Source organism: Triturus cristatus, chromosome 3_2 (genome assembly GCF_964204655.1).
Source record: "Triturus cristatus chromosome 3_2, aTriCri1.1, whole genome shotgun sequence".
NCBI lineage: Eukaryota > Metazoa > Chordata > Amphibia > Caudata > Salamandridae > Triturus > Triturus cristatus.
In genome coordinates, this window is record NC_140584.1 from 1165697513 (window position 1) to 1165715274 (window position 17762).

The following is a 17762-nucleotide window of genomic DNA, read 5'->3' on the forward strand; positions in this document are numbered from 1 at the left end:
ATCTCCGATAATCATTGTTTGATCATCGGCCCTATCCCCAATGCTTTGCTACCAGTCGCTTGGCTAGCAGTAGAGCGAAGGGAGGTAAATTTACTATTAACATAGGGGATCTTCTGCACCAGACCCAGCAATCAAACCAATGGAGAAATCCGCAGAAGAACCTCTGTAATTTGTTGGAATATCTCAAACACCCTGTCCTAATGTGTAAGGATCTGCAAATTATTCCATGCTAAGCACAAAAAAGCTGGCACCCTCCCCTCCACAGTATGCACATCTAGAGTCCTCTCTCAGGTCCCACTTGTGCAAAAGATTTTTTTTTTTTAAATCATCTGTTTATTGTAACAGAGCAGAACAACCTTTCTACAATATTTTTGTTAAGTACCGACCAAGCATTATTCTATGTTACCATACGTTAACATTGTTTGTCAATAACTGGGTCCCCGCCCTTTCTGCCCACACATAGTTAATGTCATCATCAGTTTGTCGCAGACTTGATCGCAGTAAAAATTGTTTTGCCCACTGGAGGCACATATATGGTTCACGGTGTATGTGTTCCATTTGTTCCATATTTCCCCTCACTTTTTGGACACCCTCTTTTCAAGAGTGCTTTTTCCGCCAACATGCACCAGTCCATATCTCTCTTCCAATCTCACAGTGTGGGTGAGGGGGCCGCCCCCCAGTGACGAGCTATGTTACGCTTTGTCAACATGAGACCCAAGGTTACCCAGGTTTGACCAGCTCAACCTAGGTTTGCATGCACAGTTCTAAGATAGGGCCCTACTAACTCGATTTCCAGTAAAACCAGTATTATAGAGGGATTTTGTTGGACAAAAAGCCCTGGGGTTAGCAAAGCACTCCCCTAAAAGAGATTATTTGACAGGTCAGGGAGCAGGGGGAAAAACAATCAAAGCTACAAAGGTAATAATCCCTCTAGACCTAAATTTCTTTAAATAATGGCTTCTCAAAACTCAAAAGTAGGGCATAAAGAACATTATTCTCCACACAAGACAATTGGCCATTCTTACAAATTTTATTTAATTTTTTTCTTTTTTACTTATTTATCTGATATTTCACATTGTAGAAAAATCCATGACTCTTTACAATTAATATTACCATTTTTACAAAAATATGACTGTCCTCATTGTTCAAATAATACAATACATATAACCCAATTGATTTCAACACCTGTGAGTTCACAGCTGACTAAGAAATATGATTCAACACCCCCCCACACAGTCACACCTCTCTCTACTCTACAACCACATCCCTTACACACAGTACACTCACACTCTACACCCCAGAACAACACTGCATTCACAGATGGAGAAATCCGGGTGATGAAATCAACCCTCGATTCAATTGAATGAATTAATTACTTCTTCTTCAGGACATGTTATTTTATAATTTATAACGGGTGGAAGCGGGGGGAACAGATCTGTAACAATAACGTAGAGAATAATAAGACTTTATTATTTTAATTTACACAAAAGCCCAAGGAGATATCCTACATTTCTCCTAGTATATACATATAAAACAAGTGAATGTGCCACTCCTAAGCATTTTCAAAAAGGATATCATCCATTGTGTGAGGTTAGTGGTATTGATTCTCGAACCAACATGTGGAAAAATATTTAGACATCTTAGAAGAAAAAAAAAAAAATCATGGGCATCCTTACATAATGGTCTCCCTAATGCATAATTTAACCACGCTGCAGGTTACTAGGCAGGGAATTTAACTCATCTTTTTAATCACATTTATTATCAGAACATGATTCTAAATTCTTGGAAAGAAAGCATCTTCCACCCAATATATAGAAACAGAAGTCAATCCTTGCCGGAAAATTGCATGCTGATAGCCCTGATTGATGTGTAAGCAAAATGATACGCCTCCTGTATCTTATCACATGGGAGGAGGAGAAATGTGTGATTCCAAATACCCAAATAGGATTTAGGTCAGGCATAGGGACAAGAACAAACCTAACAGTCTTGGCAATGTTAACGGAAAAAGCAGTAAGAGGGAAAGCCCGGTTGTTCGCCTGCTTCATAGATTTAAAATCGGCATTCAATAGAGTACCACAAGATCATCTCTGGACAAAATTGAAAGCATGGGGTATACCACAAAAATTGCTCAACGCAATAATTGTGTTAGACAGCGAAATGTGGGCGCAGTGATGCTTGGTGACGGCAGTGGAGTGACTGACAAAATGAATATCAATAACGTCCTGAAACAAGGTTGCGCGCTGGCACCGAGTTTATGAAATTTGTACTTGGCCGACATGAACAGCTATTTGACAAACGTAGAGAGCCACCCACCCAAATTGGCAAATGAGTCCATCACCTGTCTTCAATACGCAGATGACATAGTTCTGAGCCAAAGCCCGATCGGCCTGCAAAGAGTGATCAACGCCTTGGCAAGCTACATCAGGTTGAAAGGGTTGGAGCTTAACTTGAGGAAAACCAAAGTGGTACGCCTAGTGGATACTCGGTTCAGAACGTATAAGTGATACATAAAAGGTGAACAGGTCGAGTTGGCCTGCCTAGAGAAGTATTTATGAATATACATGGGGAGTCAAATGTTGTACGTCAATGAAATCAAAAGTTCAATCATTAATATTTGCTTTCAAACTCCTAAAAAAGAAATTGAGTTGCCCTTCACATAGCCATTTGTTGACAGTAATTGCAGCACAGCTCCTACCCTCCCTGACATATGGCTTGCAAATACGGCATGGCAATGAAATAGACATCCTGAATGAGTTACAAACTAAGGTATATAAAACCGTGTTCTGTCTCCCTAAAGCAGCCTCTCCAGCACCGACTTCAAAATCCAAAATTCCAAAGATTTAACTCCTTTGTAAAACTGTGCTGTAAACTTCGCGCCTCAGAGTGTGGATCCCTGAACAACCTATGTTGTATTGAGCTTAAGGCTCAGATGGAGCAAAAGCAATCTAATTTATGGGGCACTCATGTGGGGAAAGCATTATTTGAATTAGGAAGCCAAGAAGCATGGGACAGCAAGATGGACAGAGCAGCATTCACAAGGCTAAGCAATGTCACAGCAAAGAAACTGTCACTTTTGGAAGATAATATCCTCCTCATTAAACGGCGACATGCTTGGACTGTGATAAATTCTTACACCAACCTGAGGCCACAAGAATACGTCTCAGCGTATTTTCATCCAGCCACAAATAGGAGATTCACACTGTATCATTTAGGATCTCATGATTCAAAAGATCTGCTTCCAACATGGAAGGGCCGGAAGCAAGACACAAACTGCCGTTTATGCGGCTACAGAACAGAATCAATAAGTCACTTGATGTGGACATGCCCAACAGTCATGCACCTGAGGAAGACACTTCTTAAACCAGTCACCCGGAATTGAACTTGTGAACCTGTAGGCAAGCCGTTATCAGCTGGATGGGAGGTTCATCCATCAAACTAGTATGCCGAGGGGTAAAATTCTTCTCACTGATAAGCGACCTCCTCCGAAAAGCGGACTTACAAGAGTTTTTTTAATTTTTTTATTACAACTAAATAACTGAGGGACTTAACCTGGGAAAAGGATTGTTTTTTATCAGTTCTAATGAACTGTAGTGAATTATTTAGTTAATTGGGAATGAGTCATTTTACATAAGGCAAGAATACAAATTTTAATACAATGAAATGTAATTTAGGGTAAGGACTAACCAAATATAATTTGTAACTTTTTGAAAATGAAATTTTATGTAGTGAAAAGCTGTAAATTTTAACATTTATGAAATGCACTTAATGGGTAGGAATAGCCAACTAAAGGATTTTTTTGACTATGACTTTTAGCATACTTGTCCAGATAATTGACCTCATATTCGCCAAGTTCATTACATTCTGTGATATTGTAATCGATCTCTTCCATGCGTTGGCCACCCTCTCTCCTTGTTAATTGCCGCTCGGTCTCTTTGATCTCCCTTTACAAGGTCTCCATATACTGGTATAATCTCTTAAATTCCCCGTATTGCCTATACAGACAGTGGCCTCTTAGCACAACTTTAAACACTTCCCAAAGCATAGCTAGTGTTGTGATTGACCATCTGTTTTCCATAAAATAGTTCTGGATGTCAGTACATATTTCGTTTAAAAAACATCTGTCTTTAAGCAGTCTCGGTAACCGATGCCATAATATTGTGACTGAAGACACATTTGCAGTGTGAGTTCAAGTACTGGGGAGTGGTCTGAAAGTGTGCGGGCTTTGTGTGTCACTCTACTCAAGCACTGACATCTCAGGTTGTGAGCCAGTAATCTAATCTAGACCACATATTGTGGATGGCTAAATAAAATGTTCCTTCCCCGCACCATGATGTCTGTTACGCCATGCCTCTCCCACACCAGCATCCACAAGTAGCTGGTAAATCATCCCCTCCCAGTTCCTATAGCAACTTATACCACCAATGGGGATCTAGTTCAGAAACAACAGTTTAACAAAATCCAATCTTCAGTTTACAATGTCGTAGGTGGGCCGCGTCTAGGCAATCCTTATATGCTGGTTCCTACTCCAGCCTGGAAAGTTACAAAGGATTCATCTGTTGATTTGCAAGAAGTGAAATCTGTTCTTAGGGTTTTTTAGTGTGTTGCCTATTTATTGATCATAGTACTGTCATATTTAGCTCACGACAAGACGTAGTACTGTCCAAGGACATGATTCCCCAAAAAGAGGGTTGTTGCTTCTCAGTCCTGTTGAGGGTCAGAGAAGATCTTGTGCTTGTACTGGTGAGTGATCTTTATGTGGGCTGGGTACAGCATACCTGAAGGTTTTTGTTCACTGGATGAAATGTCTGTCGAGCCTCTTGTACAGTCATGGTGAAGTTAGGATAAAATGTGACAAGACATCCATTGTACTGAAGGTCCTTTTTCTCCCTGGCTAATTGCAACGCTGTATCTCGGTCCCTGAAGTTTAACAGCCGGGCTTTGCTGGGTCGGGCGGGTGCCCCAGGGGGTGGATGGGTCAACATCAAGCGGTGGGCTCTCTTAACAGTTAATAGTTTGGAGAAGCTTTCCTTCCCAAATAGTGACACCAGCTTGTCCTCCACAAATAGTTACATTTTCTGCAGTCCACCAGCCATCGTCTCAGATTACACCATGGGGAGGTAGGGTGGAGAGGTCTCTCAGGCCCCCCCACTGGATCATCGGCACCATGGCCTAATCTTCTGCCACCTGTGTGGGTCAACGGCTGTGGTCCCGGCTCCCTCAGGGGTTGGCCGCATGTTGCGTGTCACGTGGCCAACCTCACAGGGTAGAATACCGTATGCCCAGGTAACCACCACTGTAATTAGCAGGCCCAGGCCAATCTGCGTTCTCTGGTCGGCGTTCTAAGCAGGTTTGTCTGTCTTGGCTGGTAGCTACGCTACATTCTACAGTCACTAACGTTCCCAGGCTGTCAGAGCTCGGTAGCCAAGCAGCAATCTTGGATCCAGACCATGCATTTGGACAAATCTTTAATGAGCTTGGAGAAAACACCTGCCACTTTAGACTTGTAATCTGTTCAGGTCTGAATCCTAGATTTTGTTGAATGCCAGATGGCAACCTAAGTTGCTTAATAGTAATAAGAAGTCTTTTCATCTGAGGTACCGTCATGGAGAAGCGGAATGTCTTAGTCCTGGAATTCTGACACTGAGGTGCACTGATGGAGCTTTGTTAGACCCTTAGCCATGAAATGGAAGGATATGGGATGTATAAGAGCTGAAATGCAGTAACAGTGGCACAACGTCCTATTATGTTAAGGTTTAATGCATTACACGTTTTGGGTGCACGATTTGATCTGCACTAGTGCTGGTACCAAAAATGTGAGGTACTGTACATGTTAGACATTAAGTGTGGTGGAGGAAAATCAGTGGATGCAACATCTTATCTAATGTTTTGGTCTCACTTGTTTGTTTTCAGGTTGTGCGGAAGCAGGCCCTCTCCTTTGACTGGGAATCCCTGAAAGGCTTGGTGTCCGAAGCATCTAACCTGCTGATCATGAGGGTTCTGGCAAAGCGGAGGGTGATCCCAGAGAACATGGTCTTCCTTGCATTCGACATGGAGTCTAATCTCAGCACCAGCACGTTTGTAAGTGAGACCCCACCTGGCCGTGCCAGCTCTAGCGGTGTCAACATAGTGTGATGCCAGTGCAGGAACCTTCCCAACAGTGTTACTATCCGTCTCTTGACAAGCAGTAGATGATCAAATATTTTAAATTACATTTTCTCAATTTGATGTTCTACAGTGACAGTACAGAAGCATTCTTTACCACAGTTTGTTTTTACTGGATATCCTTTGCTTTACCAATTTCTGCAAGCAGAGGGCACATTTTAAGCCCTTTTTTCACCTTTCTAATTAGGTAGATGTTATGCATCACAGTGACCAACGTGATGTGTAAATACTGTCACATAACTCATTTTCCAAGCAGCAAAATCGAGGACTAACCGAACAACCTTTGATAAAGTGTAATTGAATGTCTGTGAAAAAGAATTACTTAACAATACAAAAATAAAAAGGAAGTGATGAAAACAAAATTGCACAAACCGAGAAAGAGAATGAAACGATCAGAAGAGGAACGTCTCATAGCCAAAAACCAGCTCAACCAAACACATGTACGGAAACTCTTACTGTAATTCAATTAATATTATTCCTCTTAGAATTCTCACAATTCTATGAATTTGAACCAGGTATTTTTACATTTATGAATGGCCTGTTGCTTTCCTTCATACATTCTTCCAGAATCACTTAAAGACTCAGATCTAACAGCCAATCATCAATAGTTAGATTTTGATTGGTTTCATATTCTAAGCCAGATATTTTAGGAATTACAATTACCTGCTTTTTACTTGATTTATTGTATGACCAGGTACATCGTGGGATGAAATAACATTTAGTTTTTACTTAAAGTGTTTTTTTAAATCTCCAAACAAATGTTAGTGAATCTGGTGCATCCTTAGATTAAGTGTGATGAAATCCTTCCAAGTCAGTAATTATCTTTGTAGTGGAAACTGAAGTCTGTGATCTCACATGATGCCTTCCCACTAAGATGGTGCTAGCAAATTTTCATAAGATGTATGTTTTTGCAATATTTTATCTTCTTGCCTGTGCTGGTTCCTGGAATTTATATAGGTTGTTATGGTAAAGTCCAGATCTGGAAATTTTTTAGCAGTACCAGAGGACGACGTCGTACAGCTTCGCGCTGATGTAGACTCCGGTCATAACGTCAGTAGAGCCATATAAGTCCCCTCCGGCGCACGGACATCAGTTTCCTCTTTTCCGGGCTGAAATGCGGATCCAGAGAAGCAGTTCCACGGGTCGATTTATTTTCCTACCTCGATAACTTTGTTGTCGGTGGAACAGTGTGCCTTTTCTATATCTATTTCAAACCTCGTGGGTCTTGTAGCCGACATATGTCGGTGGCGGACCCGCATACAATTTGTATGTGGTGGTTAGGCGAGCACCACAATGCCAAGCATTGTGGCTCCTGCCAGAAGCGTAAACAAAAGTCCCTAAAGGAGCAACGTTTGAAGTTGATGGCGGCACATGTGTCATGGTCCACGGAGGCTTCCCAGCCTCTGTCTTCGTCGTACCGGCAGAGAATTTGCGGGGTCGATCTAGGAGCCAAAGCCATTCTGGAGGATGTTGTTCCCTGGGGAAGTGAAAAGGTAAGGGAAAGTTGAAGTTGCTGCATTCTCGGACTTCACCACGTTGAGATGCCGTCACTCATGACTCCTCCCGCTCGATGTTTGAAGAGGCCATAGGCGACTCTGCATTGCGTCTCCCCATGTTTCCGGGTGCCAGGGCGCCGATGGCTCAGATGAGGGAATATTATAATTTCATGCACCTCATCTTTAGGAACCCATTTCCCTCTGGAGTGCCTTTAGGCCCCAAGGACACTTGAAGGGTGCTGTCGGAGGGCTTGCCCTCGGTGACTGTTGAGCTGTTGGAGTCCATGGATCGGCACCAGTTGACGTCAGCCGGCACCGCTTTGGCGCAGGTCCACAGTCCTTTGTGTTCTCAACCTACGATGCAAGTCTTTGATCAGTCGACTCCGGCACTGACGTCAACAGCGTCGGTTGAAGTTGTCTCTCCTCCTCCGTGTAGACATCGTATGACGACCGATGCGGAGTCAACTATTCAGACTGAGGGGAATATTCAGTTTTTGATTCCTTCTCAGGAAGAGGTTGTGGGAATACAGCCTGTGTCGATTGAGGCAGGGCCCTTTCAGCCCATTTCTGACATTGATGTGTCTGAGATGGAGGCCTCAGTGGACTGAGATATTGCACGTGGACACCTGCCTGCGCCAGGGGATCCAGTTTGTATTCATAGACCCCCCCCGTAGCTTGGTGACTCAGGTTGCGACTTCCTCACAGGATGTAGATTCTGTTCCTAAAACTCCAGTGAGTAAGGAGTCGAGGAGGCGTGATGCATGTGGTAAACACATCTTTACTGTGGCAAGTTCAGCCTCAAGATCCATAAATACATCTTGTGTGCTGGGTTGATATTCCCATGCCGTATGGGATTTGGTGATTTGATTAAAGATGGTAGGCGGCTAGGCTTACCATAAGTTGTGTATGGACACAACAGTCTCTGTGGGTCGAGCAAAGGCATCGGCAGTGGCATTAAGGCGTCTGGCTTGGTTGGCAACTTCGGGTTTCTTGGAAGCTGTCCTGTCGACTCTGGTCGACATTACCCTGGGCTGTGAACTCCGCTCTGCTTGCAGAGTTTGCGGGGTTTTCTGAACTCCACGTTAGACGGAGGTTGCGGAGTTCCAAAACGCGGAGCGTAGATTTTTTACTTGCTCAAGCTTGTCAACATCAAGTTGGCGATGGCGAGCGAAGAAACTTCACTTCTCTGTGAGATTTTTCCTTGTTCACAAATGTCAATGTCAAGTTGGCGAGCAGGAGGGAGGAAAATCAACCTCCCAATGAGATTTCTCGACACGGGCGGTTTGATTTCTCATTGCGAGTGGTCGTGTGTGCTCGCGACCGCTCGCATTGAGAAACCGTCCATTCACATTGAGAAAGCTGCTGCTCGGGTAAAAAAAACTCTCGAGTGGCAGAAAGGAAGCAGTGCCTGCTTGCGCTGTACATGGTGCCATTCGCGATGATTGCACAGTGCAGACAAATACCCAGCACTGAAAATCACCACTAACAGCATTATCTAACGCACTACGCCGCTTGGTTAGCTCCGCATAGCGCAGTAGAGTTTTTCTTGCACTTCGCAGAGTTCCGCATACTCTGCCCTGGCTTAGTCGACATGCCATTTGATGGTGCCCACCTTTTTGGGATTCAAGCTGTTGCAGCGTTAAGACATTTCAATGACAGACAAAGGACTTCAGAATCATAGCTTTTTTGTTGTTTGTTACGGGGTAACTTGCCTTTATATTTGAGATGCTGACTATTTCTTTATAAGCGAGTAAGCTTTGCGGGGCATTTTACATGTCTGTTGTTGGTTTGAACACTTGGGGCCTCATGTAGGTAGCCAAATACCGGTCGGTAACGGCCGATTTTCGGTAATTATACCGTTACCGACCGGTATTTTGGCCATTGGTATGTAGGGGGACAAACTTTGCTTTCGGAATTTACCGAATCGGTAAAATTACCGATTCGGTAATAATACCGAATCGGTAATGTTACCGAATTGGTAACTTTTCCGAATCGGTAATTTTACCGATTCGGTAAATTCCGAAAGCAAAATCGAGATGTAGGGGGAGTGTGTGTGTGTGTGTTTAAGAGTCGGTATTTACCACCAACTTATAGTTGGTGGTAAATAATGAATGTATGTGTAAATGCATTTTTACGCGCGTAGCAGTGTGCAATGTGGCATACATACATGCCCTTAGGGCATGTATGTGTGCCACATGTGCACACATGGCCGAATCAGGGGTGCAACAGGGTGTCAATGTGACACCCTGCCACCCTTGTATGTGTTCCCCCATTACCGAATCGGTATTTACCGATTCGGTAATGAGGCATACCTTCCCATCAATGGGAAGGTATGCCTCATTACCGAATCGGTAAATACCGATTCGGTAATTACCGACTAGTAACGATTCGGTAAAAAATACCGACTCATTACCTACATACCAGTTACCACTTCTAAAATACCGATTCGGTATCGTTCGGTATTTTAGAAGTGGTAACTGGTATGCTACCCACATGAGGCCCTTGGTGTCTTGCGAGGGCAGATTTTATTCTCAGTACCATTTTTTCCTTGTTTAGGATTAGTTTAGATAACCCAGGGAGATTTCCCTTTGTCCCTTGGCCTCTAAGGATGAGATTTGTGCTCAAGAGGTTATTGTCAAGAGACGTTTCTTCTTGTATGGAAGATGTTCTGACTCAAGCTTCTTTGAAGCGGTTCAGTATGCTAAAATGTGCATGGTTTCGAACTTTTGTTGTCTCTCATAGGGACATGTTGGTATGCCAGTGGTAAGTCTGGTATATAGGGATGATCTGGTCTTTACTGGTTAAAGTACTCAGGGCAGTATGTCCTCACTACTCGTGTGGTGTGCATTATTATTACAGTGCTGATGGATTAAGGGCCTACGCTTTGTATTCTTTTGAATACATGTTCCTGTGGTTCATCCTTCATTAAAGTCCTCTTGGACTATGTGTTTTATTGTGCAGGTTGTTCTGAGTGGACTGCATACCTACATTTTATTATATATGCTTCACTTTTTGGGAAATTGTGTGAGTAAACTCAGAGTTTATGGTATATTCTTTGGAAGACTCGAGTTAGTTGCCTTCTCCTCTGTGGAGGGGATAGGTGATTCCGTCTTTCTTTCCTAGAACATAATGGTGAACTCTGTATCTTATGCCATGTGAAAGGTAATGTTGGGAAACAATCAGATGGAGACTTCTACCTGCAGTTTTCTTACCTGTTTTGGGTCATACAATGTATTTCTGATGGTTATATCTGCCTGTGGATTCCTCACCCTTTGAATTACCCCTTGCACAGCATTACACAGAAACTTTTCTCCATAGCTCTCCCACGTCGACGAGGACATCACAATGGAATGGCTCTGCTCGCGACCCCACGCAACGTCATCAGAGCCATAAGAAGACCTCGTCGGCGTGCTGATGTCAGTTCCCTTTTTTCTGCGCCTTCAACTCATAACGGTTTTTCCAGGACTCTCCATTTCTTAGTATTTTAATGTTGTTACAGGTTCTTCTATTATTGTAGCAGTGCGTTGGCTACTCAGAATAAGTCTGAGTTTAAACTTTGTAGGTAATGCGGGGGGGTCATATGTCCATCACGGACCCCCATGATGACTGTCTTTGGTGCCCGTTGTCTGACCACAACATCGAGGAATGTTCATTGTGTCGGCATATGAATCCGAAGGCCCTCAAAGATAGAGAAGCTAAACTGTTCATGGCCAGGGGGAAGAAGCAGAAGAGTGGCCAAAGAAGGTCGAAGTCCAAGTCACCAGCTCCGCACACCTCGAAGTCGTCGAGGAAGCACAAAAAGAAGCGGCGTCATGGCTCCAGACACCGTTCTTGTAAGGACAAGTCTCCGAAGTCTGGAATCCCTGCTCTGCGGCGTCACAGGAAGGATGAAATCTCACCTTCCCCTTCTCCTCAGGCGACACTGGCTCACTCTCCGACTCCAAGGAGCTCTCCAACGCCCAGGGAAGCAATGCCTTCACCTCCGACCTCTCCGCCATCGGCTCCAGTGTCTCTGGCGCCGCAACCAGATCCAATCTTACAGCCTCGAGCTGTTCCTGAGCAGGCTGTACCGTATCCGTACCCTTCCTTTCTGGCTCCTGGTACAGATCCTTTGCATTTTTTAAATGCGATGTATGGCAGGTTTGCAAGGGCAGCTAACCCATCTGGTGCGCCTGTTGGCCCCATGGGACTGCTGTCTTTTAACATGATTCTACCACCTCATTATGCCCAGGCACCTTTTATGCTGTTTATGCCAATGACCCCGAGTTGGCTTCTCCTGACACCGTGGTTCTGGACATCGATACAATCCCAAGAGGGAAGGATGAGATATTCTCTGGCGCCTTCGGGCTCCGGTCCGGCGTCATCTTGACTTCATGTGGCGCCTCCAGCCATCCCTGAAGGCCCTCCTTCGACGCCGGCCTGAAGTCACCGGCAGTGCATCTGGCGCGGTGCCACCATGTCAACACCCAAGATGAGGTCAAGAAGGGAGGCACAGATGCTTCTGGAGGAGGATGAATTCCAGGAGCAGTAGTTAGAGGCTGAGAAAGGGGAGATTGTTGATCCCATGCATGAGTTTGAGAGGCTTCAGGAAGCAAGTGGGCTGTATACATCACCAGAGTGGGAACTCTCATCTCCTAACGGCCTTCCTTCTCAGGAGGTCTCTTCTTACCACTCAATCATCATGAAGGCGGCTGATCTTCTGGACTTACAGTTACCCACTGCGGACATTAAATTGAACCCCCTGACAGAGGTTCTTCACTCTCCTTAATCTATGACAGAGACTCTTCTCCCTTTTAATAAGGCTTTGATGGAGCCCATATTGGAAGTATTGCAAAAGCCTTTGTCCGCCCCTGCTGTGTCCAGATCAGTGGCAAGACGTTAAAAGTTGCGCCTTGGGGATCCGGCCTTTTTATCTTCGCATCCATCTCCTGAGAGCTTGGTGGTTCAGGCGTCATGCTCTTCTAAATAATCTTCTGGCTCTTTCCCATCCACATCAGGGGATAGGGATTCAAAGAAGATGCAACTATCTGCGATACAGGTATTTTCATCAGCCAGTATGGCTTTAAAATCGACAAATGCAACATGCTAACTGGGATGCTAAATATATGCGTTAATGGACTCAGCTAAGGAGGTGATCCCTAAACTCCCAGAGGATTTCCAGGGCCATTTTGCAGAGGTTCTGTCGGACACTCAAGCTGCAGTCCGTGAGGTTATTCAGTCTGGGCTTGACACAGCTGACACTGTGGGTAGAGTGAGGGGTTCCTCAGTGGCTACTAAGAGGCACGCCTGGCTAAGAGGGTCCGTTTTTTCTCCGGATGTGCAGGCCACCCTTTTGGATTTACCCTTTGACTCTCAACTCTTTGGAACCAAAGCAGACTCAGTGCTGCAGCTCTTTAAAGACAGTAGGATCGCTGCTAGATCGTTAGGCCAGCAGTCCCAACCTAGAGGCTTGGGTTACTGTAGATTTCGAGGGTTTGGCCAGGCTACTCCATTTCGGGCCCGGCAGCAGCAACAACAGAAAGCGAATCCTCTGTATATGTCGTACAGAGGGAAAGGTAGAGGTCGCCTGTGATGCACAGCTTGCCAACAAGTCTCTTCCTCCTCCTCCTCCTCTTCCTCTTCCTCCTCTTCCTCCTCCTATTCCTCCTCCTCCACCTGCTCTCCTGTTTCTCCAACTGGTCCCACAGGGAAGCAGCTCTAGAGTCCCCATCTTAGAACATGTTGGACCCATGGGAGGTCGGGTGTCCCATTTTCTATGAAATTGGAGATCTGTTACATCAGATCTCTGGGTGTTGGATCTTGTAGAAAATGGATACACCCCTCCTTTCCGTGAGTTTTCCCCTCCTTTTCCCCCACCCCAGGGCTGGTGTTCAGAGAACCATCTGTAGCTCCTGCAACAGGAGGTTCTATCTTTGCTGTAGAAAGGTGCAATAGAGATGGTTCCAGAGCAGGAAAGGGGTCAGGGATGCTACTCCCGGTATTTCCTGATCCCTAGAAAGGACAGGCATTTGAGACCGATCCAAGACCTCAGGATCTTGAATTTTTACCTCAAGCAAGAGAAGTTCAAGATGTTGACCCTGGCTCAGGTTCTCCTGGCACTGCAGCAGGAAGACTGGATGGTGTTGATCGATTTGCAGGATGCGTATTTCCACATTCCCATCCTGAAGTCGCATCGGAACTATCTCTGTTTTGCGGTGGGATCTCAACACTACTAGTGTGCGATCCTTCCGTTCGGTCTTACATCTGCACCACGGGTCTTCACAAAGGTGTGGTGGTGGTAGCAGCACATCTCAAAGTCGGGGATTCCTGTTTTCCCCTATCTGGACGACTGGCTGCTCAAAGCAAAGTCGCCAAAGATGGTGCTAAATCATCTGCAAGGAACACGACTGTTGTTCAACTTGGGTTTTTCGATAAATGTTCCCAAATCTCACCTGATGCCCTCTCATCACAACCTGTTTATAGGGTCAGTACTGGACACTACTGTGAGTTGTGCTTTCCCACCTCCTCAGAGGATTCTAGACATCCAAGCTATGATTCCAATGTTTCACGATGGAGCGGCTGAACCAGTCCTGAAGGTTCTGCGCCTGCTCGGTCTGTACGCTTCCTGCATACTGTTGGTCAACCATGCATGCTGGCACATGAGAGCACTCCAGAGGTGCCACAACAGGCAGTGGTTTCAACACAACAGAGATCTCAGGGAGATGGTCAGAATCTCCAGAGACACTGCAGCGTTGTTCTGCAGTCTCCAGTATCCGATGCGGGGAGCGTTGGGGGACACGTTTTAGTTATATTGGGGCGCACAGCTTCTTTAAGCTTTCCCTTCCATACCCTTAATTCCTCGGGTTTTGAGAAAGATTCTCCAAGACCGGGCCACAATCATATTGATCGCAGGGGCAGTTTCTACACCCCCACCTCCCGAGCCTACACCTTTATACCTGGAGTTTGAATGGAGCAACCTGAGTACTTTCTCTCTCTCACCGGATGTGGTGGATGTTATATTATCGGCTAGAAGACACTCCACCAAATCTGTCTATTCTGGTAGGTGGGCCAGGTTTGTTAAATGTTGTGGAGAGAGATCAATCGATCATTTGCAGGCCCATTTGTCTGATATTCTGGGTTTCTCTCTTTAGTTGCCTTAACAGGGTTGTGCAGCAGCAACTGTTAAAGGTTACTTATCTGCCTTGCCGGGCTTTCTTTGCTTACCAGACCAACCCTCTTTGCTTAAGTCTCCCATAGTCATGAGATTCATTAAGGGTCTCACTAACAGGTTTCCTCACACTCCATTTATCATGCCTCAGTGGGATTTGAATTGATGATCACCTCTGACAATCGTAAGAAAGGTCCTTAGGATGATATAAGTGTTGAAGGTGAGTTAACAAGTTTTGTTTGATTCTGGAGCAAAAATCACAATAATATTAAAACAATTTTTAATGAATAAAATTGCCAAGAAAGTAATACTGCTTAAAGCTGACATAAGACCTAGCGACTACGGGGGAGAACCCATACAATTATTGGGTTATTTTTCCGGGTTGAGAGTACAGAGGCAGATATGTTTCAGGAAAAATATATGTTTCACATAAAGGTGACAGCATTCTCAGTTGGTTTCACCAGAAAGATCTTGGAGTGATGTTAGACCCAAACAGTGATCCTCCCATTATCTTGAGAGAAGATATTCAAATGAATGTTGTGTTGGCTCAGAATTGTGATGGTGACTTTACTACTCTTCTCAAGAGGGAGTTTCCTGATGTTTTTAAAGATGAATTGGGGTGCTTACGGGGTTATACTCACAATATAAGGTTAATTCCTGGGGCAATACCTGTAGCTGGGAAAGTCCGTAGTGTGCCATTATCGGTGAGGGATGAGATGAAAGGGGAACTAGAGAAATTAAAAAAAGATGGCATTATTGAGGAAGTAGAAGGCACTAGGTGGTTGGCGCCAGTCGTAGCCTTCTCGAAAATCAAATGGAAGTCTTCGTCTATGCATCGATTTAAGAGAGTTGAACAAACAGGTCATCATAGATAAGTATCCCCTGCCCAAAATATCTAATATATTAATGTTGTTACAGGGAGCTAATGTTTTTTCTATGGTAGACTTAAAATCTGCCTATCATCAGATAAAACTGGGAGATGAGTCCAAAGATCTTACTGCTTTTATCACGCCCTTTGGCACTTACAGATTTATTAGACTACCTTTTGGACTGGTGTCTGCAGCATCTGTATTTCAGAGAGCGTTAGAAAGGGTATTGTAAGGAGTTGTGGGTGTGAAAATATATCAAGATGATGTGCTTGTTTATGGGAAAAATGAAGAAAAGCATGATGCGATACTCAGGGAGAAGTTTTTAAGAAATTTCAGGAGTACAATTTAACGGTGAGAATAGACAAATGCTAATTCAATAGGGCATCCATAGATTACCTTGGACACACTATTTCTGGTCTAGATTTGCAATCCAAGGCAGAACTTGTTGACACTATTCAGAATCTTGCTTCCCCTTCTAATAAGGAAGAACTAATGACATTTTTGGGGATGTCAGAATATTATAGCAAATTTATGAAAAAGTTTGCTGGGATGTGTGTAAATATGTGGAAATTGTTATGCAGAGGGGTGGATTTCATCTGGTCGGATGATTGTGAAAAATAATTTATTATGATCAAGAGTATGCTCAAGAAAACTCCCAAGTTAAAGAGCTTTGATCCCTCCAAAAGAGCTGTTCTTATTACTGATGCCAGCATGAAAGGCTTGGGGGCTGTGTTACAACACGGGGACTCGGAGAATGTAATCTTGTTCCTGTCACGAAGTCTCAGAGGTGCAGAACTACGATACTCAGTCATTGAAAGAGAGGCCTTAGCTGTGCACTGGGCCATAAAGAAACTCAAGAATGTGTTATGGGGTTCAAAATTTGAAGTGCGGACTGATCACAAACCATTATGTCAAGTTTTTAACAAAAAAGGGATAGATACTATTTCAGGAAGGGTTTCCAAGTGGGTTGTAGCACTTCAGGGATACAATTTCAAAATGGAGTACTAACCAGGTGCTAAGAACAGAGTTGCAGACACATTGTCAAGGTTGGTTGTACAAAGTGATGATAGTGCCAAGGTTGAAGAAGATCACTTCAATGAATGGGTTTGTACCATTGAGGCAGGTGGTATGAAGGAAAGCAGATGGTGTGAGGAGTGCGCTATTGATAAAGAATTTCTTGAGTTAACCTCATTACTCAAGAACGGATGGGACAAGAAAGTGAAAGGTAATTGTGAAAAGTATTGGGTGGTGAAGGACGAATTATCTGAGAGTGAAGGTCTTATTTTTAGGGGGACTAGATCAGTTCCTCCAACTACACTTCGTGAAGAACGTCTGGAGATGGCACATGAAGGTCATCAAGGGATGTCTAAAACAAAGGAGAGATTAAGACTCACATATTGGTGGCCAGGAATGGACATGCATGTGGAACGACTTGTGAGGGATTGCATACCTTGTTGTATGAGTGAGAAATGTCAGAAGCCTAGGGTCCAACCCGTGGTTATTAGAGAAAGGCCTAAAAAGCCATGGGAAGAGTTAGCTTTTGATATTTTGGGGCCTATTTGTGGAAATGGTTGTGAAAGTTATGCTTTTGTATTGATTGATTTACATTCCAGGTGGCCAGAAGTAAAAATCACAAAGTCCATTGATACCACACATGTGATAGAGTTTCTCAGGGAGGTTTTTGGGAGAGAAAGCCTACCTGGGATAATATTGACTGATAATGGAACGCAATTGGTCTCCAGTGAAATGGAAGAGTTCTTGTTGAGGTGTTCCATCAAACATAAGTGGTGTGCTCTATATCATCCCGAGAGCAATGGCATGGTGGAACGCTTCAACCGTGTTTTAAAAGCGACCATAGATTTAGCCAAACAAAACGGGTTAGATTGGAAAAAGGAGGTTATCAGGAAAGTTGAAATTTACAGGGTTTCTCCCTATCCTATTACTGGTCGCACCCCTTTTGAATTACTTAAAGGAAGAAGTGCCAACACATTGGTTGCTCCTTTCTGGATCAATGACACTGAATCTAAAAGAGGTGTGAGAGTCTCTGAAAGTGATTGGAGACTCAAAGAAAGTGAAAAGATTAAGGCA

The 17762-nt window shown here is 44.1% G+C and overlaps 1 protein-coding gene across 3 annotated transcripts in view; it reads left to right on the forward strand.

Annotated features, from left to right (window-relative positions):
• CATIP (ciliogenesis associated TTC17 interacting protein) overlaps nucleotides 1-17762 on the forward strand; it is a 286772-nt gene that overhangs the window by 228993 nt on the left and 40017 nt on the right. For all 3 annotated transcript variants that reach the window (XM_085646977.1, XM_085646978.1, XM_085646979.1), the window contains one exon: nucleotides 5911-6078. In XM_085646977.1, coding sequence (XP_085503103.1) covers nucleotides 5911-6078 — 168 coding nt within the window. The remainder of the gene's footprint in view (nucleotides 1-5910; nucleotides 6079-17762) is intronic.